At 45.2% G+C, this 24,369-nt stretch overlaps 2 protein-coding genes across 8 annotated transcripts in view; one reads left to right on the forward strand and one right to left on the reverse strand.

Moving 5' to 3' along the window:
• SAFB2 (scaffold attachment factor B2) overlaps positions 1 to 13,243 on the reverse strand; it is a 31,468-nt gene extending 18,225 nt beyond the window's left edge. The window contains exons 1-9 of one of the 2 annotated variants that reach the window (XM_037018329.2): positions 12,856 to 13,243; positions 11,721 to 11,808; positions 7,792 to 7,856; positions 7,505 to 7,708; positions 6,020 to 6,082; positions 5,259 to 5,286; positions 3,839 to 4,349; positions 3,363 to 3,412; positions 2,752 to 2,852 (exon numbers count right to left, since the gene is read on the reverse strand). In XM_037018329.2, the coding sequence (XP_036874224.1) occupies positions 2,752 to 2,852; positions 3,363 to 3,412; positions 3,839 to 4,349; positions 5,259 to 5,286; positions 6,020 to 6,082; positions 7,505 to 7,708; positions 7,792 to 7,856; positions 11,721 to 11,808; positions 12,856 to 13,041 (1,296 nt within the window). In that variant the 5' untranslated portion in view covers positions 13,042 to 13,243. Of the gene's footprint in view, positions 1 to 2,751; positions 2,853 to 3,362; positions 3,413 to 3,838; positions 4,350 to 5,258; positions 5,287 to 6,019; positions 6,083 to 7,504; positions 7,709 to 7,791; positions 7,857 to 11,696; positions 11,809 to 12,855 lie in introns of both variants that reach the window. The other variant, XM_037018330.2, reaches the window with a different exon arrangement.
• Positions 13,244 to 13,361: 118 nt separating this feature from the next.
• Positions 13,362 to 24,369, forward strand: part of SAFB (scaffold attachment factor B) — a 29,169-nt gene continuing 18,161 nt past the window's right edge. For 2 of the 6 annotated variants that reach the window (XR_005061332.2, XR_005061333.2), the window contains exons 1-3: positions 13,362 to 13,713; positions 16,703 to 16,787; positions 16,880 to 16,969. Coding sequence is in view for 4 of the 6 variants with exons in the window: in XM_017672282.3 (XP_017527771.1) it covers positions 13,525 to 13,713; positions 16,703 to 16,787; positions 16,880 to 16,969 (364 nt within the window). In the remaining 2 variants the exon portion in view is untranslated. The remainder of the gene's footprint in view (positions 13,714 to 16,702; positions 16,788 to 16,879; positions 16,970 to 24,369) is intronic. The other 4 variants (XM_017672282.3, XM_017672281.3, XM_017672284.3 and 1 more) reach the window with 4 other exon arrangements.

Consider the following 24,369-nt stretch of genomic DNA (forward strand, 5'->3'; position numbering starts at 1 on the left):
AAGAGCAGGGAAAAGCTCAGGAAATGAAACCAAAGCACAGCAGCAGCAAACTGCCCCAAACCACGGATGAAGAGGAATTTCTAAAGGCAGCCAGAGGAAGACAACACATGTGCACTAAGGAACAAAGACGAGAACCGCAGCCAGTGATGTGAGCCGGAGGCAGCGGAGGTACACTACTGTCTGGAAGAAAAATCAACCAGCCTGGACTTCTAAACCCAATGGGAACAGCTTTCAAAAGAAGGCAGAAGAACAACTTTTTCACACATAACAAAGCGGCAAGAATTCATCCCTGGCAACCTTGCACTACAAGAAAAGTTTAAGGAGGGAGAATGACACTCAGCAGGAATGTGGATATAAACACAAAGAAATAAAAACCATTCTCCAAAAGGCAAACCTGTGGGTAATGAAAAACACGTTTTTCCTTATTTATAAATCTCTTTAAAATATAATTGTTTAAAGCAAAGCAAACAAAAACACAAAAATTAGCCAATAAGGTACTCTGTGGTATTAAGTAGAAGCAAAATGTGTAACGATAACACCCAAAGGTCAGGGTGGGAAATGGCAGTGCACTGCTGTTAGGTTCTTATACTATCTGGGAACTGTTGTAACATCACTGCGAGATGGACAATGATAAGATGTGTATTGTAATTCCTAAAAGCAACCACTAAAATTACAGCTCAACCAGTGAGTCAAAGAAGAAATTAAAAGAGAAATAAAAAAATACCTTGTGGCAAATGAAAAACTGGAAATACAACATACCAAAACTTAGGGGATGCAGCAAAAGCAGTTCTAAGGGGAAAGTTCATAGCACTAAATGACTACATTAACAAGAAAAATCTCAAATAAACAACCAAACTTCATACCTCAAGAAACTAGAACATAGTTATACATACTAGTTATAACTAATAAGCCACAAATCATAAAAAATACTCAATGCATAAGGCTGCAAGTTAACAGGAACAAGGGATCTGAGCACAGAAAGGACAGGGAGAATACGCACAGCCAGACTATAGATTTACACCCCACCACACAAATGTAAATGTTCTGCAGGTCATTCAACGAAGTGAGGGGACAGCCAGCACCCCTGAGAAACGCAAAGAGTCTGAAGCACAGGAGCCCTAGGTCTAGCTTTGACCACCTCTGCTCAGTGGGTCAACGTGAGCAAGCCATCTCTTCCCTCTGGACCCCAGTGATCCCAACTGTGAGGGGGGGAAGGTGCTCCACACTCTAGGTGGCCAGCAGACCCTGACATTCATGTTTCCACCTACAGAGGGAGGTGGTGTTCTGCAGTGAGGAGAGCCCATGCCCGGAGCACGCCTTCAGGGCCAGAGGTGACAGAAGCCTCTGCTGAGGATACAGATATCAGTTCCCCTACCAGAGATGAACCTTTACTTCTTACCTATCCTCAAAGTTGGGGGCTGAGCCAATTATGGGGTCATCTGACCTTTCCATCAAACCAATTACCCTTGCCAAGAGCATCACTCCATGGCTAACAGACCCAAATGAGAGCAGATACCAGGAAAAGATCCCATGTCCTGTCCTCCAGTCCTGCCCTCTGCCCTCACAGCAGCCCTTGATTGGTTTACCCAAATCACAGACCCTTGTCCCTCCATGGGGCGTCCTAAGCAAGCCCTGGTGCTTTAGCCCAGAGCTGAGCTCTGTGGGCACGGTCGACTCTGATCCCCCAGGCCTCTGCTTAAATATCACTTCCTCAGCAAGGTGTGCCACACCCACCACCCCAATCCTAATTTGGTCTCCCTCCCACGAATTGAAGGCATGCTGTAATTTTCCTTAATATATTTATCACAACATGTCATATGTATTTCCTTCTTAAATGGTTTCTCCACCAGACTGTAAGATCTGTGATGACAGTAACCTTCTATCCGTTTGCCTGGGCTTCCTAATTGGTTACTAAGTCAAGAAGGAAGTCACCAAAACAATTGAATGACTAGGCTGTGACTTAATAGCTTTTTAAGCCCCTCTGAAAGACATTCACTATGAAGAAAAATTCAGTCTAACAAATGCTTCTTTGAAGTCCCACATGCTTAAGTTATTTAATGCAACGTCTTATCAGGTAAAAGACCTAAGCAAAGGAATGCCCAGGGCAGCCTTGTCGAGGCCACATCAGGTGGCTGCTGAAGCTCTGCCTGGAATCGCTGCCATGTCCAGGAGCCACCCCGACAGGAGGGCGGAAGACCAGGGCAGTCCCTATGGCTTAGGATGAGACTGCTGCTTTACCTAATTCCAGGACCATGGAAACGTTTTTAAATGTCCTTCAAGTCCTTGGAAAGCTTCTGAATTGTATCACTTTTCCTCCTGTCCCCAGGAGCAGCATATTAGTTGATTTGTTTTTAAACCACTAACAGTCCTCAAACTACATACGTATACATACATACACACATGTTTAAGATGCTAGAAGATACAAATGTTAACACTGTTAAGGAAAAAACTCAGCAAGCTAGCTACAAGTTTTGTATAGGCCAAAAGATAGCAATTTCTTTAATAAGAGAACATTTAGATTTTAGCTGTTTATACCCATTTTCTGAGTAGTGCTCTATGATGCAGCAAACTATCTGCTCTGCCTGTTACTCTCCACCAGGTAACAGGACATACATAAATCAGGTGTTTTTTTCTCTCCTTTTCTTAAAATGAGAAACAACCACAATGAAATTAACAAGCAAGAAATAAGTGTCTAGACTACTGGGTTCGTTCTTCCCATGCCACACTGAGGCTCAGCAGCAGGAAGCATACCTTTCCATACTTGTTGAAAAGATTCTTCAGATCTGTCGCTCGGGTGGTGGAAGACAGTCCACTGACCCACAGGTTCCTCCCAGAGCTGCTACTGGTACGACCTGGAGCGGGAGGGAGAGGATTACGCTGTGTCTCAGGCGTGGCAGGAGGCATGACCGTTCCTAAAATTATAGCCCAATGTCAACTCTTCTGATTCTAGAATTTAATTATTGCCAACACACAGGACAGAAGATGGAAAATCCGGATCACAGAAGCTGTTTTCTTCTTGAGAAATAATCACGGCCACGGCAGTCACAAACTGAAATGTCTTGACCATCAGTTCTCAACCAGGAGAGGTTTCCACAATTTCTTGTTAGGTTTCTCTTCAATGGGCAGGACAGGATTATAATAAAGGATACCAGGATTCTCACCATCTCATAACTGACAAGCAGCATAGGGGCATGAAGCACAAAAGCTTTCAAACTAATCTGTCAAGATATTGTTAGATGGTAAATTCCAGCAATCCTCAACAGAACAAACTGCTGGATCTGAAATATGGGTATATGTGCAGGCCCCTCCCTTCCCAGTAAGGGATCCACAGGTGGCTCCCTGCCACATAAGTTAAATCATACCTTTTTCATCTTTAATGATTGGCTTTATATCTTTTTCTTCCTTAAAAGAGCTAGAGACAAAAGTTAATGTTACTCATACAGGAAAAAAGTGAAAGAGAAGCAAATTATAAATATGATACGTGCTAAACTGCATACCTACCAGAAAATTAGTCTGAAATAAAATTTTAACAGACATCTTTGCAAATTTATACTGGAAATCTGACCCCCAAAATACAACGTCAGATTATTAAGTCAATTCGATTTAGCTGAAGGTTAACACTTAACAATTTAAGAACACAACCGTAGTAGGTTGAGAAAAAGAAAAGGAATCGAGTCACCCATTAAAAATACACAAAGAGAATTAAAACATTCTTTAGCAGTAAAACTACAATTGCATCAGTCTGGCTGGCCAATTGCAGAAAAAACAGCTTATGTGTGTCATTAAACGACCAATGAAAAGGAGATAGCGTCTGGTCTAAAACTGAGAAAAAACAAACCTCATTTTCTGATCAGCGCCCTCACTGGCTGAGGACTCTTTAGGAGCCGGAGGGACTTCATTACAAGCTTCAAAAGCAAACTTCTTCACGTCTTCTTTGCTATCCCTGGGGTCTGGGCTTGAGGCTTCCTGGGGCGCTTCCGGGACCTCCTCGCTAGAGGCTTCCGCGGGCTCTGGGGCTGTCCTACTCTGCTCAACTGGCTTCTCTAGCCCTACAGGCTCACAGTCCGTCCGCGCGCCACCGCCTGTCTGCTCCGCGGGCTCCCTTTTCACTACCGCTAACAGGGTGTCTGCCTTGCTCGACTGAGCTTGCGCTGTTGACTCGCTGGCCAAATCTAAATCACCCTCTTCCGGATGGGCGCTGCCAAAAAGGTCCTCTTCCTCCGCAAGCTTTCTGTCTGGCCCCACGCTACTTGTATCCTGTGCAAATGGCTGCTCCAGCTCGGAACCTTCTTCTTTTACTGGCTCAGATTTACAAGTTTCCCCCAAAATGTCGAGTATTTTCTCATTTTCTACGGATTTAACAGGAATAGAATGGCACAAGGTTTAATTACCAGGGAAATCAAGCAATCACAAATGTGGAACTGGCACGGCTGCCACACTAACACGAAGAGAACCGCTAGCTACACAGAGATTGGAAAACCCGCGGGTACACAGTTACACTGGTTACACTACCTGCGCTCCGACCGACGGCTAGAGCAAGCCTCTACGCTACAGGGAAGAGAAAAGGCCCCCAGATTTAAACACCTGCAAACATTGGGCTGCTTCTCGACAGTCTTCTTCACGTTTTTGTTCGAGGGTGGGTCTTCCGCTTATTTTTCCAAAGTCCAAGTTGCTTAACTGAATGTATCACCATTCAATGACAGCTCAATTTCCAAATTTCTTTGAATTTCTTTTAAACACAACAGTCCAACATGAAAACCAGAATTTCTTCCGGTGGCGGGAGATAAACGCAGTCCAGAAGGGGAATAACATGCTGGAAATTTTCATGAAGAAACTCTGTCTCCTCTTCTGGAATCCAGGACTTCTCAGATTACGAGTGCCCTGACCACCACTGTATCCTGCCTTAACTGTGTTAATCAATGACTGCAACAAAATATCACAAGATCTGTTTCATGTGTAGAAACACATGGAAGAATATTGGGGGAGGGGAATTACTTAAAGGCCACGCTACGTGGTTAGAGATGGAAATAATCACTACATCTCACCAAATGTATTTGCCCTTCAGAAACCAGAACGGCACTTCCACAGATCTGGTGATATGAATGGGTTTCCAATCTCTGATCCTTGTACGATCTGGATTGTCCACCATTAAAATAATTTACAACACCATAACACAGCTTAAAATATAGAGACAGCTTGAAAAAAATAGGAGTGGGAAAACTTTCAAACCATAACTGCCGTGTTTCTCTTAACAGTACCTGGCTCCAATAGCGGTTCTTCAATATCCTATTTTAAAGAGAGAGAAAAAGAAAACTTAAAACCCGGACAGACGTGTCTCCCCAGCAGTCATGTCTTCCACTCAAGTATGAATAAACACCTATTTCCAAACAAATTTCATACTCAAAACCATGCATTCCATTTAATAATTCAAAGACAAGCTTGTTTTGACAGTTTTGCCCCAGCAGAGGTGGAGTTAATACTTAGCCTATTCAATGACCCCCTTCATTTGGCCACCCCACCCCCAAGTCTGAGCTGACCTATGGCCCCTGCAGTGGGAAAGCTCCCGCAGTCAAGGTGCAGGTCACACAGATGGCCACCGCTTTATACACCACACCAGACTTGAGGAAAATGTACTTCTGCCAACGCAAGGTGTTATTTATAACCGGACGCTGTCAACACAACCCTCTCTCTGCCCTGCTCGCCGGGCTGACCCCTGACTAGTCATCAGATCCCGACTGGGAGAGGACTTCCTCTGGGAAGCCTTGCAGGTGCTCTCACAGGCCGACTGCCTGAGCCTCTGCCTCCCAATTTCTCTTCCCTGCTGGCTGCCTTCTCGCTGGTTAACAGCGTCCACCAGACCGCAGACCCTGAGGCTACTACACCTGTTTGGCCCAGTCTCTCATCCCCAGCACCCAGCTCAGCATCAATGTGTTTACAGACATACACGTATCTTTTTTCACTACAGAAAGTTAACTACTCGTGTTGAGTTTCCAGCCGCACAGAACCAGACGGTACTTACCGGAGGTACTTTCAAGTCCAATGATGAAGCATCCATAGTGTTCTCGAAGGCTTCGCCATCCACCTGAAAGAGGAAACCTAAGATCACTTTGTGGAGACCGCGTTGTGGATGCCAAGACCTACGCCTCACCAGTTTCCAGGCAGCCTACATGTCTGCTTCCTTCAGAGCACCTCTCACCGTCTGCAAGTCTGCTGCTGGGCCTTTAGTTTACCACCTGCCTCCAGGACTAGGCGCCACCAGCGCTTCTGACAGGCTTGCAGACGGCAGGTGCTCTGCGGGCAGTGGCAGTGAACAAACGCGGTCCTCTCCTAGGCAGTTTCCAGGCACTGGCGGTCAGCGTGCACCGCCCAGAGAATCTCCAAAGCAGATCAGGAACACGAAAACCTTCACACTCCTCCGATTTCACGCGGTAGGGATACTTTTAACAGTAACAAATAAGCGGGCAATTTCTTCTTAGGGTGCTCTATTTAAAACGAACATTTAACTTGTTTTCTCTTTTACCGCTATTAAAAAAAAAAAACTAGTTTTTTTAAAGGTTACTAAATTTGAAGCCCTTTTACCTTTTTTAAGTGGAATACAGTAATATCCCTTTCTCAATTTTCTTTTTCCTCTTCCAGGTTTGAACCTTATGACCGAGATGCTTCCATTAACCAAGAAGTTAGAAACCAAGTCCATGCTCTGGAAATAATTAACACTTATACAACAGGATCAATGTGCAGTGCTACCCTAGGCTGAAGGATAGTCATGTTTGGAGTTTGTGACTTCTGGCATTTAAGGTTTAAAGTTCAGTCTTACGTAGGTACTTTTTTCCAGTGTAAAGTTGTAATTCCTTAATCGAAAACAAAAAAACCACACCACCAAACTGAGACGGCTGGGCATGCCAAGTCAGTAGGTTAAAATGACAACCAGTCCTAGGATGGCCACCAGAGTGCTTTATGCCAAATACGGGAAATGAAAGTTGGGGGTGTGCCATTGGCCAAAGAATCCAGCCCTCTCTTACGTACAAGGTCACAGTGGTTCCCTTTAACGGCAAGGTTCTATTGAGGGGACAAAGTACTTTTCTTCACTGTATTTCATATCTTCTCATGTAACTGTTTAACTTTGTGTACAGAACACATTTTTTAAAGTATCAACAGGATTACCTTGAAGATGAGATCATGTATGGTTTTCTTGCCTTCCTATAGTTTTTTTGGCACTTATTTTTTGTCAGCCTTTCATGGCTTATGCTTAGAAAATGTCTCCCACCCAATTATAAAAATGTTCTCAGCACTACAGAGAAGCTATGCATTAATACCTGACCTATGCAGAGTTTAAATGCCTATAATTTACCAGCAATGTTTAGACACTGAATTAAGTGTTTATGGTGACTGGTGATTTAACTGTGCTACTTAGCCAACTCTCAGCATGTTCTAGCTCCTATGAACAGTATGTTAGCATTGGGGAGCCCCAGGGATCCCCATTTCACCATGTCTACAAGTTACCTACAGCGTGTTCTGTGAGCTGAGGTGGGAGCTCTCTCAGCTGTGCAGCCACATACTCCTTGCTGTCACAAAAGGAGTCCAGAATGCTGTCAGAGCCGTCGTCCCCAAAGTCTGGAGCACTGCTGCTTTCAACCTCAGTTTCTTCTAACACACTAACATCCATCATGTCAATATTCTGCAAGCTCTCCAAACTTGCTTCCAAATCCTCCTGTAAAGAGGAATGCAAGGTGCCAACGACCAGGCAGGCCAGGTTGCAGACTTCTTGCTAGTTTCCTCTGGGATGCCACATACCTGCCCGTCTCTGGAATCTTCTTCCAGGCCATTGTCTTCTGTGCCTTCTTCCTCCATCTTTTGTCCTAAAAACAGAATATATGTTCAATTAAGTAACACTCAGGTACTGGCCTCATAATTTGTTTACACACAATTATAGATTTCAGTCTCAGCAAGAATACATTATAAAGAACCTAAAAGTGCCTGTTCCTCTACTGTGTGTTTGGTCTCAAATGGGACATGAACACCCAAGACTTCTGCAATACTATCAGACAATGTATTTTGACCTTGCACAAAATGTCTAAAACTGTCTGCAGATTTCAAAACCACTCCCAACTAGAGACGAACATCCCCACAAAAAACGAGCAAAGGGTAAAAACAGGTTATTTTCCCAAAAAAAGTGTTTCAAAAATACAAAGTCCATGTAGTAACCAAAACTGCAACCTAAAATAATATCCCAGATTATCAACGAGCTGATTTTCCCTAAGCAGCACCCATTTCAAGCAGGCTGCCTGCCTCTCACCATTCTTTAGCTCAGGGACATTTTTTTTGCAAGGCAAAAACCAAAGGCTACTATCAGAAAGTCGGCAGTCACTCTGTATTTCACGAATGCAGAAGAACCAATCAGAGTTAATGCTATATCCTTCCAAGAGGGTTGGAGGAGGAGAGTGGACACTTCCAGACTCAGAAGGGAAGTAAGATCTCTGGGCTCCATATGTATCAAAAGTCTTAGAACCATGCATACAGCCTTTCTAGGAATTTCTCTCTTAGGGCAGGTGCTAAAGTGCCAAAGAATTCAGAACAGTGTACACAGCCTGAACGTTCCAAAAGGAAACAAATCATGGCATCTTTTGTTAATATGTAGGACACTAGTTCCCAATAGGAGAAGTAGGGTGCAACCTGGCAATGACTCAAGACATTTTTGGTGTCACAACCGGGTGTGGGGTTCCTCTTGTCATCTAGTGCATCGTGACCTGGATGCTGCTCAAAGAACACAGAACTACACATTACTCACTCTGAATTGTCAAGTGCCAGGTCTGCCAAACCCCGCGGCACACCATATGACGTCTTGCAACTTACAAATTATGCTTTTAAGGAATATTTCATATGGGAAAACACCAACCAAGCAAAAAACCAAGAAAACAAAAAACAAAACCACATAGATCTACTTTTATTTTAAAAGTGCACGTGTGTACATGTGTCAGTGTGAGACTACATTTGTAAATTGCAGATGGATATAAGGCAATTTTCAACAGCGTAAAACACTCAGTGGTAACACCACAGATAATTTTATTTTCAAGTGCGCATTTTCAGATTTTCCTAAGCCTCTAAACATACCTTTACAATTTTGTAAAGTGAGAAAATTAAACATAAGAAACCTAATCTTTCACTACCATGGCAATGTCTCCATCTTAAGTATCTCACTCACAATTATTATGAATAATCACTCAAGAAAGTAGTTTCATTAGATGTCAGCCATCACAATACTTACGTTATTTAAAACTCATGGTATTACCAGCAGGTTTACCGTCTGCATTTGACACATAAGAATTTAGTTTGGCCCCAAAGTGAGACTTAAAACTGAGCTGTACCACTTCTCATTACATCTAAATCCAGTGTATCCTTTTGCAATATGTAGTATTGCAGTATGTCTAAAAACTATTGGCAATTGCACCCAATTTCTAGGCCTCTAAAAAGCAGCCTACAGCACCCACCAGATTATAAACACGAGATGCAGACCAAAAAGCTTTACCAGAAAGGTACCCACATGTGAGTGGGAATGACGGACAGATGCAGGGCAGACTGTACCCCAATCCCAAGGGCCTGGTCTAAACTCTGACTAAAAGCTGGTGGGGTGTGGGAAAAATCACATTTTAATTCCATGCGCAACCTAACTCAAACTTTAAATTCGTCAAAACATACCCATAGGTTTTTAACAATTTCATCTGTTTAGTTGAATTAGGGAGAGGTTTCTTGTTCTGACTCATAATGTAGTTTTCCTTCTCAGAAACTTTAGCTACTCTATTTTGAAAGGTGGCAGTTCCTCACGAATTGCCAGAATTAGTCCAACTCCTTGGCACATACTCAGGGAAACAACTAGTTAACTCCTCCTAACCACTTTTAAGTGATCCTGAGGGCCTAATTTCAACCAGGCCCACCACTTCACTTACACAGCCACACGCCCAGACACCTCCAAAGGACATGCTAGCTCAACACCCTGCAGGAGCTGTCCTCTGTCCCAGGACTTTGGCCACCTGTTTCTCCCCTGGGCTTTGGTGACGTCCCTGAAAAAGGAAGGGGAAGGGTCCAGTGTCTAATCCCAGCTGGAGCTGTACTGACCCAAATGTTCCTTTACACCAATGGAAATCAACTATGATGAGAGCTTTTTGACAAAATGTTAACTCCAAGTAGTTTTGATGTCACCTAAGCTTTCATCCAGGGATTCAAAGAGGTATTTGAAGCAATCAGCTAAAGTTTAGTCTGTCTAATGATACAAAGCTCCCCATTAGAAGCCAGTAACATTGATTGGTAAGCCTTGAACTTCAAGTTTTAAGTGAGCATCTACATTAAATCTTTCATTAAAAACCCTTGAACTAACATATTAGGTTGTTTCACAGCTGCAGTAAGACAGACTTTCAGACCATGGGTAACAGTGACGCACAAAGAGGTGTTTGTTTCTTCCTGTAGAACAATCTCTTACAGTCTGTATTCATGTGGACTGTATTTATAGCTGAAATACAGACAGTTCCAAGGGCACCAAAACATATCGATGTTTTTAAAATTAAACCTAAATGTAAATTCCTTACGTAACCCAACTAAAAAGTTTAACCTTTCAAAACACATGGGTAAGTTCTAAAAAGACGACTTATGGGGAAGTTTTCCTTCTAGGAAAAGCTGTTTAAAAAAGTAAAGTGAAATTGTTGACAAGGCTACAAATTAACTTCTTTTTACTTTCTAAGCATTGTCCTCCACCACCTGAATTTAGCACTTGAATTCAGATGAACAGGACACATCCAGCTATGGGAATTTTCGTGCCATACCTTTCAGGAAAACAAGCCTATCACACAAGAGTTTTGATTTTATATTGTCCTCATCACCATAAAACCTAATAACGAGGATAACTGCTAATGAGAATAGCAAGGTTTCAAAGTTTTATGGAATTAAATGCTTCCCAAACTACTGGTATCAGCCATAAAAAAAAAAGAAACACTGATATATGTCACAACATGGATGATCCTTGAAAACATGCTCAGTGAAAGCCGACACAAAGGCCACATGTCATAGGATCCCATTTATATGAAACATGCAGAGAAGGCAACTCCATAGAGAGTCGATCAGATGATCACTGAGGGCTGGGGGAGGGAGGCAAGGGGCTTGTTTAATGGGTGAGGAAAAAGCTGTATGTAGATTAGATAGTGTTGACAGCTGCTCAGGCTCATGAACATGCTTGAAAACCACCTAATTGTATATGTTCAACAGATGAATTTTGCAGTATGTAAAATTACATCTCAATTTTTAGAAACCCACATTGGTGAAAAATAGGCAAGGTGCTAACACTCTGACATCTATTTTGGACCCTAGAGAAGTTGTGTTCTATTCTGTCTTGCGTTGGCGTCATTTTCCTTGGTTTGAGACCTATTTTTTGAACCAGGAAGGAAGCCAAGCAGGTGCCTCTGTTTGCTCAGACCAGTTGGGCAGTTGCTCTTTTTTACCCCCAGTGACCAGCACTGAGATTTTTCTATATACGTACATATATTTCAGCCTCACTTGGCACGAGCACATCTACTCCTCCCCGCTGCCCAGACAGGGCTACTTGGTAGCTGGTGAAGAACAAGCTTATTTTCAGACAGGGGACATTCTTGCAGCGGGAAGAACAGGAACAGTGCTAAGAACCAGTTCTCTAAGTAAGGTCTCTAAACACTCACGCGGCTGTTAGCACAAGTGGATACCTTTAACAAATCTCTTCGCTGGCTTCTTGCTTGTGGCTTCCAATGCGATGCCAATGTCATCAGGATCCTGCCCTTCTTCCTTAACAGCCTATTAGGAGATGAATTTTACAATGTTATCGGGAGCTTTGGGGCACACACGGTTCTCTGTGACATACACTTCCCAGTAAACAAAGGCACAACTCTCCTTGCAAAGCGCAGTTCTCGGTTCTGTTATCTGGGCTGCGAGCAGGAAAGGCACAGGATGTGCCCAACACAACTTGGTTCTCTCTAGGCCCCATGCCCAAAAGACAAAGGGATGTGTGAGCTGGGGCCGCAGAGTCAGGGTCAATGACCAGTTCCCAAGGACACCCAACCTTGAAACTGTCGGACATTCTACTTTAAGATAACAAGAAGACCGAAGATGTGCTTTGCCACAGAAAGGGGCTGAGCAGTGTTCAACAGGCCTCCCTGACTTCTAGGAAGGAAAACCACCGACCAGACAGGGTAGGTGGAGGTATTTCAGTGCCTTCCGCGTGCCTGGCACAACACCGAGCACTCGGTGGTGAATTCAAGCTCCTCTGGGAGCTTGTTCTGGCTGGGGAGACGACAATCCCCCATACTCAATTTAGGATTAAGTACTACGAGGTGGGGTATAAAAACAGGATGGTGTGAGAGAGGCAGTGCTTTTAGAGAGGGTGGTAGGGGAGGTGCCATCTCAGACAGACCCGAAATGACAACACGGCAGGAGCCAAGAGAAGACTTGAGAGAACAGTAGTCGGGCGGAAAGCATAAGAGCAAAGATCCTGGGGCAGGAAAAGTAGAGCCCCCTGTCTTGCAAAATCTCAAAGGTTTGGTTTAGTCATCCATTCTGCAGGGAAAGAAACTGAGGCGCAGAGAGGAAGGCACTTGTCCAAGGTCACAGAGCCAAGTCGCCAACCCGAGCCCCGGGAGGGGTCCAGGGAACACCCCGGTGGCTAAGAAGACAGGCCTTCCGCGCACTAGAGGCGCCTGGCTGGAAGACAGGCACAGACGGGCGGCGACGAACCAGGGGGTGGGAGGGCCAGGCGCGCCCCAGGGCCGGGAGTCGCGGTGACAGGCTGGCGCGGAGGCGTGCCCCGGCCTCCGGCTCCACCCCCGGGGCCCCGAGCCGACTCACCTTCTTTAGCCGCTCCATCAGGACGCTCTTGTTGCCGCCCGTGTCCAGGTTCCGCTTCTTCAGCTCCGCGCGCAAATCGATCACCCGCAGGTCGCTGAGCCGCCGCGTTCCTGCCTCCGAAGTGCCCGGACCGACAGCGGCCGTGCCAGAACCCGAGTCGCTGGACCCTGCCAGAGTCTCCGCCATCCCGGGCTTCCCGTCTCCGCCAGCTACTTCCCACACCGCCGGCGGCTGTAGCGGCTCTGAGCACAAAATGGCGCTGCCTAAGAGGAAAACGCACTCGCTTCCTCCCGCCCCGCTTTCCGGCCGCGCACGCGCGCCGCACACACCCGCCTTCTCATCCGCAAGCACGCTCGTGCGTCGTCCAACCTCACGTTCCCCCCCCGCTACGCGCAGGCGCCGTAACTGCAGCACGCATGTGTTCCGGACGTTCGCGGCGGAAGGCTGGTGAGACACAACGCGCCTGCGTATTTCCCCCCAGGACTCTCACCACGCATGTGCAGACGCGACTGGGAGCGCCCGTCTTGCGCTGGGTGCGCTTGCGCAAAAGCGAGGCGCGCCGGGGCGGCTGGAGCTGTTCCCTCGCAAGCGGCGCCATTTTGTGCGAGAAGCCGAGATAAAACCGGCCCGGTTCTGTGTGAAGTGGGTGGTGGAACCAGGGCCCCTGGAATGGCGGAGACTCTCTCAGGCCTGGGCGATTCGAGTGCGGCGGGCGCAGCGGCTCTGAGTTCCGCCTCGTCGGAGACCGGGACGCGGCGCCTCAGCGACCTGCGGGTGATCGACCTGCGGGCGGAGCTGAGGAAACGGAATCTGGACTCGAGCGGCAACAAGAGCGTTTTGATGGAGCGGCTCAAAAAGGTGGAGCTGGGGCCCTGGGGGTGGGCAGGAGGTGCGGCGGCAGACCCCCGCGGCCGTGAAGAGGGGGTCCCCTAGCCTCGGGGTTGGCTCCCGGCCTCCTTTGAGGCCTGCTCCCGGCCTGGCGCCCCGATCGCCTCCCGGCTCCTCCCAGGCCCCAGAGGGAAGCGCCCAGCCCCGTCGGGCCCAGGTTCGAATCCCAGCGCCGCATCGGGCGAGAAAAAAAAAAAAATCTAGACGCGAATGGGGGATGTCGACGCGGTCCCGCAACCGCGGGCGACGATGGCGGAGGGCTTCTGCTTTCCGCGTCAGCCACTGTGCCGGGGTCCCCCCTCTCATTGTCTTTGCCGCAGAGTCCCAAAGGAGACGGGGAGCCCCGAAACGCTCACTCCCTGCGGGGGCTGAGGGCACTCGGCCAAGGTCACGCGGCCGGGAAGAGCAGGCGTCGGGATTTGAACCCAGGCCGGCCGCGGGCGGTTTTTTTTTTTTTTTTTTTTTTTTCCAGAGAAGATAGATAGATGCCCCTTGACCCGACCGGGCCAGCAAGCCTGGAGTAGGGGATTCATTTGCAAAACAGCCGCCCCGAGAAAGTGCTCAGAGGGGGAGGAGACACGCAGTGCGGGGATTTTGCGGCGCGTGGAAAGGACAGTGCCCGGAAGTGTGAAAAGCAGGCGCGCGGTCGGGAGGCGGGCGGAGCACGGGCTCGGTCGGGGCGCCGGGGCCGCTCGTGGGCACGGGAGGCCCTCAGCCAGCCTCCGAGCCTGTGCTTGTGTAGAGAAAAGAAGAGGTCGGAGGGCGTCTGTGTTAGTGTCGACCGAGACCCGGGGAGCCGGGAAGACGCTGAAGCGTGATCGCTGCCGCCGCCCCGGAGCCCTCGTGCCCGCCCGCCGTTTGCCAAGCGGGGTTCCCGCCCCTGCCTCGAGGGGCTCCGAGGCGTGGGAGGGAAAGCGCCGAGGACCGTGCCAGTTTCTGCCCTTCCAGTGCCCTTGGGGTCTCTCCTACTGCTGTTGGCGACTGTCGCTGCGTTTTTCCTGCCTAACTACGCCTGTCTCGGGGCCTCTCCGGAATAATGCTGTCGGCTTGGCTGCCTGTCCCCCACCCCCACCCCGGAGACCCTGATGCTTGCTGGCTCATTCCACCCTCCTGCCTCCTGAACAACTGAAAACTGGGGTTTTATTTGTAAACGATTACTGTTGACAGGAAGCAGGGGTTGTTTCTTGCTTTCTGAATGACCAGGCTTGGGTTCCAGGGTGAACTGATTTTGTGCAGAGTCAGTTGCGCCTTCCTCGCTGGAGCTTGTGTTTCTTTTACTATGGATACTAACCTCCTTCACTCAGACAAGGAAGGCAGTTTATGGACCGACACTTTTTGCCTGGAGAAAATGCAGGGAGGGTGAGGGCTGCCCCCAGGGCAGATATGGTCCGCGTTCTTAGCCACCAGGGCCCTGGTCAGCCCCAGAGAAGGACCTTTGTCCTTTTTACCCCTCTCTGCAAGGTTGCAGTCTTGATAGGATGGCGTTGAACCTTCCTGTCAGGCAGGTGGCTGAGACCAGTGTGTGACCTCAAGAGTCTCCCACCTCGCCAGTCTCAGAGCCATACATCTTTCTAGTTAGGGATGAGGCCACAGCCTGTAGACTCATCTGCTTCCCAACAAAGGAAGTCTGCAGTTACTGACCTCTTCCTCTCCACTTCCATCCTCCATTTAGTGTTCCTCTTTGGTTTATTTTTCCAGGAAGGACAAAAGAGGAAAAGGTGGAGAGAATGCAGAGTATAATTTACTAAAGCCTCTAAGGCTGACGTAAAGCCACAGCCCCTGCAGGGATGATGCTGAGACACTGAGGAGCAAAACGGCACACTTTCTGTCTGGGGCAGTTCTGCAGTTCTCCTGGTGGTGTTCCAGAATCTTCTGTTACCTGGAGTAGGGTGGGGGACTTTCCTGGTTGTGCTTTCTTGATTCCAGAGTTGATCTCCAATTTCTGTATCTTGCTCTGGAGCGAAGGGAAAGATTTTCTTCATTTCTGGTACAAGTTAGTTGTGGAGTCCGAAACCACATTCTAAATTTGGACTTCCAAGCTGGAAGGCTCCTGAGAATCTGAGACTTGTGAAACTGTCCACAAGTGAAACAGTATTTGAAGTGGATTTAAATGGAACTTGTGCTTATAGGCTAATACAGTGAAGAGAGAAAGGGTTATCAATTATCAAGTAAGACACAGCACCAGGAAGCCTGCTGTTACACAGGATGTCTTCCTCGGCCTGTTTAGTGCTGATGGCTGAGTGCCTCCTTCAGCATGGAAGGGGGCGATTCCAGTGAAAGACAAGTTCTAGGGAATAAGAGGCGGGGCCTGCCAAGAGATCCACATAAATTGTGTCCTTTAAGCCAGGTTACCTAGTGGTTAGAACAAGGCCTTTGGAGCCAGTCATAGATAGGTACGCTCTGATGAGGTAATACTGTTGTGTCCATTCCCATGCCCCACCCTGTAGGGATTCAGCCCATGAGTTATCAGTATTCTGTCCCGACAGTGCTGTGTGCAGGCACAGGCTGGAGAGAAGGTCACAGAGGGTCGAATAGCACATTGTTGGATGAAGCCATAGGAAATGAGAGGGTGCCTTTCCCTTTTTGAGCTCCATTGGGTTCATGAATAGGATGAACCAGATTGTGGTGATAATAGTGTTAAAAATAAGCTAGACGTTTGTTGAATGCTTGCTGTACATGGGTGATACAGTTCTCACAACTGCCTTTAGGGTAAGTACTTTCATTAGCTTCTTGTTCCAGAGTATAAAGCTCAGAGCAATCTTAAGTAGATCTGCCTAAGAACGGACAGCTAAGAACCGGAGGGGTCAGCCAGCCAGCAGAGCCCTTACTCCAGTACAGAGCAAGAAGGCGTGGGCGAGGCCCCTTCCAGCTCAGCGGCCCGAAGCTTCTGTGAAAGTGAGGTCAGGTCTTGCATACTGCCTCAAATTTTTGGTGATCTTTTCTCTTACCTTCCCTTTAGGCAATTGAAGATGAAGGGGGTAATCCTGATGAAATCGAAATTACCTCTGAAGGAAACAAGAAGACATCAAAGAGATCCAACAAAGGTATTGAGGATTTTAGAAGCACCACTAATGTTAAGCCCTTCTTCAGAACTACTTCCTTTGCTAATGTGCCTTCTGTACTTGGCTGTGTTTAGGGTGTGGACTGCCCAGTGAGTATAAAGGGCCTCAGGGGCCTCTACTGTGTTTTGTTTCCATGGTGCTTGGGAATTCAAACAGGATGGAAGGTGGGTTTGCATCTTTACTCATTTTCCTCTGTAGGTGTCTCAGCATCCTTTGCCTATCCGGACCCTTAACCGCCTTTAAATAGAGAGGGTGTAGGACTGCTTAAGTCTCCTCTCCAAGTTGCTCTAACTTGCAGAAAATAATTCCCCCTTTAAATACCACCTGGCCAAAACAGAGTTGTCACTTACAGACTTTCAAAAACTGCCTACCGCATGAAAGCCACGTTCCACATGGCACTACCAACCTGCCTCACTGCCTGACCCCCAAATCTCCATTCTCCCCCCCGCCCCACCTTCCTCTCTACATCCTGAGAGTTAATCAGTCTCTGAACATGTGGTTCACTCTCTTGGCCCCCTGTGCCTCAGCTTATGCTTTCCAACCCCCCTCTTCCCCATCTGCTTTCAAGTCCTAGTGCATCAAGGAGACGACTCCTGATCCCACCTACAGCAACCCCTGTCCTTCAGCCCTCTGCTCTGCCACGGCCTTTAGGTCCCTTAGACCTCACTTTAACACTTCGTCATCCTACCTTGTGGCATAACCAGATTGTTGAAAACAGTAGCCGTGTCTTGTCTGTCTTCTCCCTTGGTATTTACTCAGTAATTCAATTCAGTAACATTCAACTACTATTCTAAGAAAGAATCTGCTAAAACTGGGCATTCGGACTATTCTGGAAGATCCCTTGGTAATTGGAGGCTTTGTTGCTTGGGCCCCAAAACAATGAAATATTCATATTACCCGAGGGAGGTCGGGGGAGCAGGCAGAATTGGGTCTGAGATGTCTAAGAGGCAGCTCTGCTGTGTACTGGGAGCTCTGGGGGAGCAGCAGTCGGTCACCTCACTTTGGACTGAAGTCCCTTCTGTGGTACAGTGTGCGTGTTTGGCTTTGCCTGCGTCAGTGTCTTTGTCAAGGCAAAGAGCACTGGAAAGTCCGCAGCTGGTTGTGGCGGGCAGGAGAGCCTGTGGATCTCCTTTTCTGCTTTTCATTTTTCTTTTAACAACAAAAAAGGAATGCTTGAACTAAAGTATTTAAAAATACAGACATGCATTAAGTAAAATAAAGTTCCTTCCCTTCCAAGCAGGAGGTAACACATTACTAGAAGGTTGGACATGCTTTCCCAGACTTTTCTGTGTGTATGCTGTCATTTAAAAGTAAATATGTAAAGACAGGCTCATACCCGTGTGTGTATATTTTAGAAAGACTTCATTCTTTTTTAACTGTTTGTAGTACTCCTTCATACAAATGTGCCCCAGTTTAGCTCATTAGTCTCGTTACTAGACTATTGTGGTTTTTTCCAATTTTTACTCAGCATCTCTGATTATCAGTGCTGCCATGAACCAGAAGTATCTCTGTATAGTTAAAAGGATATATTTTTTGATAATTGAACCAGAAGTAGAATTCTGGAGTCAAGTATATATGTATTTTATTTTGAAACAGCCACTGAGAAATCATTCTCAACAGGCTGCGTTGATCTCTTTACCAACAATGGCAGGGAATGCCTATTTCTTTAAATTCTCACTTAACATCGAATATTGTTTATCTTCTTAAATGTTGCCTCTTACGTAAAAGAAAAATACTTCATTGTACTTACTGCATTTCTCCACAGGTTAGGCTTTCATTTGCTTATCTTCACTGTTTAGAAGCTTCTGATGCTTGGTGTCTATATTTCTGTATTCTCTGAATTGCCTTTTCATGTTCTTTGCCCCTTTTTCTGCTGGGTTGTTTGTCTTACTGACTTTTGAGGGCTTGGTCTCTATAAAATGTTGCAATTGTTTTTTCCCAGTTTGTTGACTTGTTTGTGCTATTAGGTCATTTAGGTGTCAATCTTTAATACAGGCAATGTTGTCAACCTATTCTATGTAGTTCCCAGATTTTATACTGTGCTTTTAAAAGTCCCACCTTGCTTTAAAGTTATAAAAAATATTCTACATTGTAGAATAATATTTATGATTTTATTTTTTCACGTGATGTGAGGTAAGTAAGGACCAAAAAATGGAACATTTCTATTAGATTTCTCATGCCCTTTCCCAGTCCCACACATACACCACCACCACCCAAAAAAACAGTTGTGATGACTTTCACCATAGATTAGTTTTTCCTGTTCTAGAACCTTAGGTAAATTAGAACCATTTAGTACAAACGTGTCTGGTTTGCTCAGTGTAATTCGTTCTGTTCTGGAACTCTGCAGTACAGTTTGCTATTTGAGAGGGCAAACCTGTAAGTTCTAGTTTAACTATTAGTTTAACTATTAGTTTAACTATTAGATGTCACGATTTAACTGAGTTCTTCTGATCTGTTTTATGAACACTCAGAATGATTTGTACTGATTATTTTCATCATAATCCCAGAAAACATATCTCATGTAATTTCATAACTCCTCCAAAACAGTTTTACACCAGTAATTCATATACCAGAGTCTTTTACAATAATTACTGGTGAAGTAAAATTACCTGGAAAAGCGAAGTCAGCGTGTATGTTTTAAGCTACCACCTGATCCTGTGCTGCTAGATTTTTTCTTCATTTTGACAGACTCTCGTACATAGAGAAAAGATGCAAGAATAAGTAAGGGAAGAAAGACCCATATACTCTTCACCCAGATTCCGTAAATGTTAGCAGTTTACCTCTGTTTTGTTCTTTCCTCTCCCTCCTCTCTCCCTGTGTGCATGGATGTTGTGTGTATTTCTCCTGAAATAATTGAGAGTGAGTTGCAGACATGGGCTCCTTTGCCCTTCCTACTGCAGGAGTGCCTGAAAGCAAGGCCCTTACATAACCATAGTTAGGAAAAGCAAGAAAGTAACATTGATGCAATGCTATTACATAAGCTTAGAACTTACTTAGATGCAGTCCTTTGTTTCAATAATATTTTTTATAGCTCAAAAGGAAAAAAATCTGGGGTCATGCTTTCCATTCCGTTGTCATGTCTCTTTGGTTTCCTTTAATCTGGAACAGTTCCTAAGACTGTCATTGGATTTGTAACATTGCCATTTTTGAAGAGTACAGACCATTTATTTTGAAGTCTGTTTTTTTGGGGGGGGGGCGTTGGTTGGTTGGTTGGGTTTGGTTTTCTCATGATTAGGCGCAGTTGTACATTTTGGTCGGCATTTCACTGGACTTCGGTGCATCCTTTGCAAAGGCACATGCTGTGCATTTCACTAACTGACTTAAAAGAGGTGTTGGTCAGGTTTCTTCACTGGAAAGTTACTCTCTTGTCCTTTGTAACTGTATCTAGGAGGAAGAGAACTTGAGACATGTGACTACCCTGTCATCTTCATAAAAGGATGAAGGAACCCATTTCATCATCCACTGATTCTTGTCCAGTAGAGTTTCTCTAAATTTATTATTCCTTCAGCATTTGTCAGTTGGTTTTCTACCATAAGGGATAGCTTGCCGTTCTCTCTGATTTATCAGTATGAACTGAAGGATTCTTGTTTTATTCAGTAGGTTACCTTTCTTCATGGTCATTACTAATTTTGACACTCAGATTGTCCCAGTGAGAGCCCTTTAAGCGGGCTCCTGAGTCCTCTTGACATGTCCGTATCAGTCTTGCAGCATTAGCTACATTCTGGCCCAAGAGGGGGCTGTGGTCTCTTATGCTTTCCCTTCCCGCACCCCAGGTGGGGACTGATTTTCTTCCAGGCATCCTTGTTCCTTTCTGTGGCGAGTGGGACTCCGCTATTAATGGCAGTTCCTTCAAGATGAGCGCTGGGTTTGTATGGCCTTTTGGGCTGAATATGCCTCATGTGATTAAATCCTGGTGAAACAATCAGAAATAAGCCAATGACAACTTGAAAAAACTGAAAAAATAAAGCGTTGTCTAATATGAACAGTGTATCTCCCAAACTCAAGAGCTAGTTATAATTATCACTTGATTCTTGGATTTTTGAGGTGTCAACATCATCATCTGCAAGTCAAAGACTTAAGCAAGAAATTGACTGGTGGACAGTTTTTATATGTGTGTGTGTGTGTGTGTGTGTGTGTGTGTGTATACACATGGTTTTCTTAAATAGTAAATCAAGCCTCTCAAGGAAATATTCAAGACTTCTGACATGGCTACATTTTCCCAGATGGGATGACTTAATATCAAAAAGCTGTCAATTCTCCCCCAGAGTATCTAAAAAGAAAATTTGGAACTTGTTCTAAAATTAATCTGAAAGAAAATGCACAAGAAAACTAGGATTTAGAAAAACCAGTGATGTAGACTTGCTCTAATTTTAACAGTATATTAGAAACAGTGGAACGTTTCAGGATTTCTTCATTTTGAGGTGGCACCAAGGATTTCCCAGTTGGCTATTTATCTGAGGGGGTGGGGGTGGGGGGAGAAGCTCTATTCTTAACTTGATTCCACTCAAAATAGAAATTCCAGCTGAAATAGTACTTGTGGAATATAGTGGTAAGAAAGACCTGAAATGAGACTAAAACTGATACTTGGCTATGTGCAAGTAGTCTCTGGAGAGAAGGTACCATTAATAATTAAAACACATAATAGACTGGGAAAAAATACTACAGCATCTAAACCAGTAAGGAGTATAGTCCAATTGACGAAGAATAGAGACTATGAACAAGTAGTTGACAGATAAAAGAAAAAACAAACATGGCCTATATACAAAAAGAGTTCCCCTTGCTAGTGATTGAAAGGAAAGCAAATAAAAATAAAGAAATGTCTTTTTTTTCTGTCACATTGGTAAAAGTTTACAATTGTCAAGGGGCTGAGGAGATGGCAGTTGTTGGAGATGGTAATAACCTTGAGGTGGAAATAACTAAACAAAGGAACATTATAGAGTGGAGTAAAGGATGTAGGTGGATCCCTGTGTAGTGCAGGAAGGCATTCCAGGGCCTGTTAGTAACAGGAGCAAGTAACAGCAGTGTGTGCCCTGTGCAGTCTCATTACATGACACATCTGTTTCTGTTTGTATGTGTATGTTAATGCCCAAGAAAACGCTTTGAAGAACCTGATAACAATGGTTACCTCTTACAAGTACAGTAGGGAGACGAAAGACTAGCTTTTTTCCATATATTTATGAAGGTGAATCTTTTATTAACAAAGTAAAATTTACAGTGAAATGAGTATGAATCTTTGAATGAGTGTATGTGTATAATTACATAATTATGTAATCAAATGTTTTAAGATGATGGCCTCCCCACATATGCAGCAGGCCATGTGGGGTACTGTGGGGAATCTCAGCAGAAGGCAGTGTAGACCATCTAACAGGTGAGTTTAGCCATAATCTCCGAGGCAGAGGCTTAACAGAAGATGGAATCATACGTAAGGGGGGCCTGGGGGCAGGGGCAGGGGCAAGAGCAGAGCACCTTCCTGCTTCTGGAGGCTGCCAGCTAGGGTGTCACTACTCTGTGGAGGAAGGATTTGAGGGGCACCTTCTCCCTTCGCACTAAAGATGGCACTTCAGTCTAGTTTCTGCCAGAGTGCTATTTTTCATTCACATTAATTTTGTGTTGGCTTAAGCTCATTGTTTTTCATCTTTGGAAAGTAGGGCGTCTTTCCTAAAATAGGAATTTTTTTTCCCCATCATACATTTTTTTTTTATAATAATTCTTATAGTACTGTGTTTCAGTGGAGACAGTACTGGTAAGGCTAAGAATTCAGAGAGAAGTGTGTTGTTCTCTCCTGCTGCTCACTCCAAACACATGCCTAAATTCCCAGTATAGAGGTACCATCCAATAAGAGGAGATCAGGTCTAGAGAGACAGTGAAGGCGAGGAAAACTTGGCAAGACTAAAAGCAGGTTAAGTAGAGCTGGGTTCTCAAACCACCAGAGGGCAGCGTGCTTTGCCGCCGCCCCACCTGCAAGATGGATGTTAGGCACCCCCTTTCTCCAGCTGTAGATGCCACAGTGGCCCTGAAGCCCCAAGTGCCGCTCACTGGTGTTCGTGATGAGCTGTTTCTACCCTTCCACACAAAGCCACCCAGGAAATAAAACAACTTGGTGTTAGAAGCTGAGAGCAGGTGATGATGACCAGGATAGTGATTGTTGATAAACATCCAGCGCTGGTGCGCGTTTTGTATGGAGATTATGGTAGATCACGATTTTCTATTGATGTTGTCCTGTCACTTCTTACTGGAAGAATTCCCCCCGGAGGGGTGGGCCTGCAGTGCCCTTGTGCCTACTGCCCAGGGCGGAAGGTGGTTGTGAAATGGAAGATTGATTTTGCTTGATGGACCTGACTTTCTTGTAAAAGAAATACAGTGTAAACGGGGTGACAAGTTTGTGGTAACTTTTGAGTTTCCTAATAACTGGATAGGATTGGACACAGAAACCAGTCCATGTATTCTAGAATGTTATCAGCTTTGTCAAATACAATAAATCTGTGGAAATGCTGCTGGTGCATCTTCCTGGCATATTACACTGACCACTGGGTTGAGTTCCAGGCAATTAGAAGCTCTAGGCATGTTCTGCCATAGGAATACAGTAGTGATGGGGGGTTCCCAGCCAGCCACCGAGGCTGTTTGCCTGTAATAATGTGTTAGATTCTGGTGTTAGTGTTATGATCCTCTGGTCCTTGATGAGATATTCCTGAAAACATGAATTGAGACTAGAATATGGAAAAATCAGATAACACTTGCTATAAGGAAATTTGTATCCCTGAGTTTTTTTTAGCCTCAGTTACAGTATAAATGATTAGGTCTAGGTTCTTGCCACCCACCTCCCCAAATGTTACATTTTATGCTCTTAGGAGATTAATCATTAAATACAGGCAAGTTAGTGTCTATTTCCTTTTATTACTTAAAAAAAACAATAGCTTTGAAAAATGATCTTCACATTGAGAGAAGGACCTTGTAGGGAGTATGTTCCTGAGGTTCTGCCGCAGGAATGTACTGTAGCCGGGCAGGGGTGGCCAGTGAGTATCCCTTCCTGCCGCCTTCGTGTAAGGAGCTATAGCTCCAAAACAAACCTTACCCTGCACTGTGCTTTTGAGACATGCTCTCGACAGTATATTTCATGTATTTCATACTTAGCATTTATTCTTCACATTGAAAATAGTTTAATTTTAGCAAGCCTGCTTTTGAGACCAAAAATTTCATTTTTTCGTGAATTTCCATTTTGCTTCAGCTGTCTGTTATCATTTTATTTTATTTATTTAACTCATTTTAGCATTTGTGTAAAAAATAAAGGCAAATGACTACATAAATACTATTGGGATGAAAGTGCCAGCATACCTGCCCTCTGTGTGAACTGCTGTCTGCAGAACAGCTTGTGAATGTTACAAACTATTGCTATGAAATATTAAGGGGTTAAGTGAAGGGAGTTAAGGAAAACCATGTCCTCATTTTTTAAAACAGAGTCAAAGTTGTCTAATAAGTGAAATAAGAGCCTGAAAATGTCTTCACCCTCTTAATGTTACTCATATTTTCTTGATTTTTAAATTTACTAGCCTCCTGAACACACACC

The sequence above is a fragment of the Manis javanica genome, chromosome 13 (assembly GCF_040802235.1).
Source record: "Manis javanica isolate MJ-LG chromosome 13, MJ_LKY, whole genome shotgun sequence".
Taxonomy (NCBI): Eukaryota; Metazoa; Chordata; class Mammalia; order Pholidota; family Manidae; genus Manis; species Manis javanica.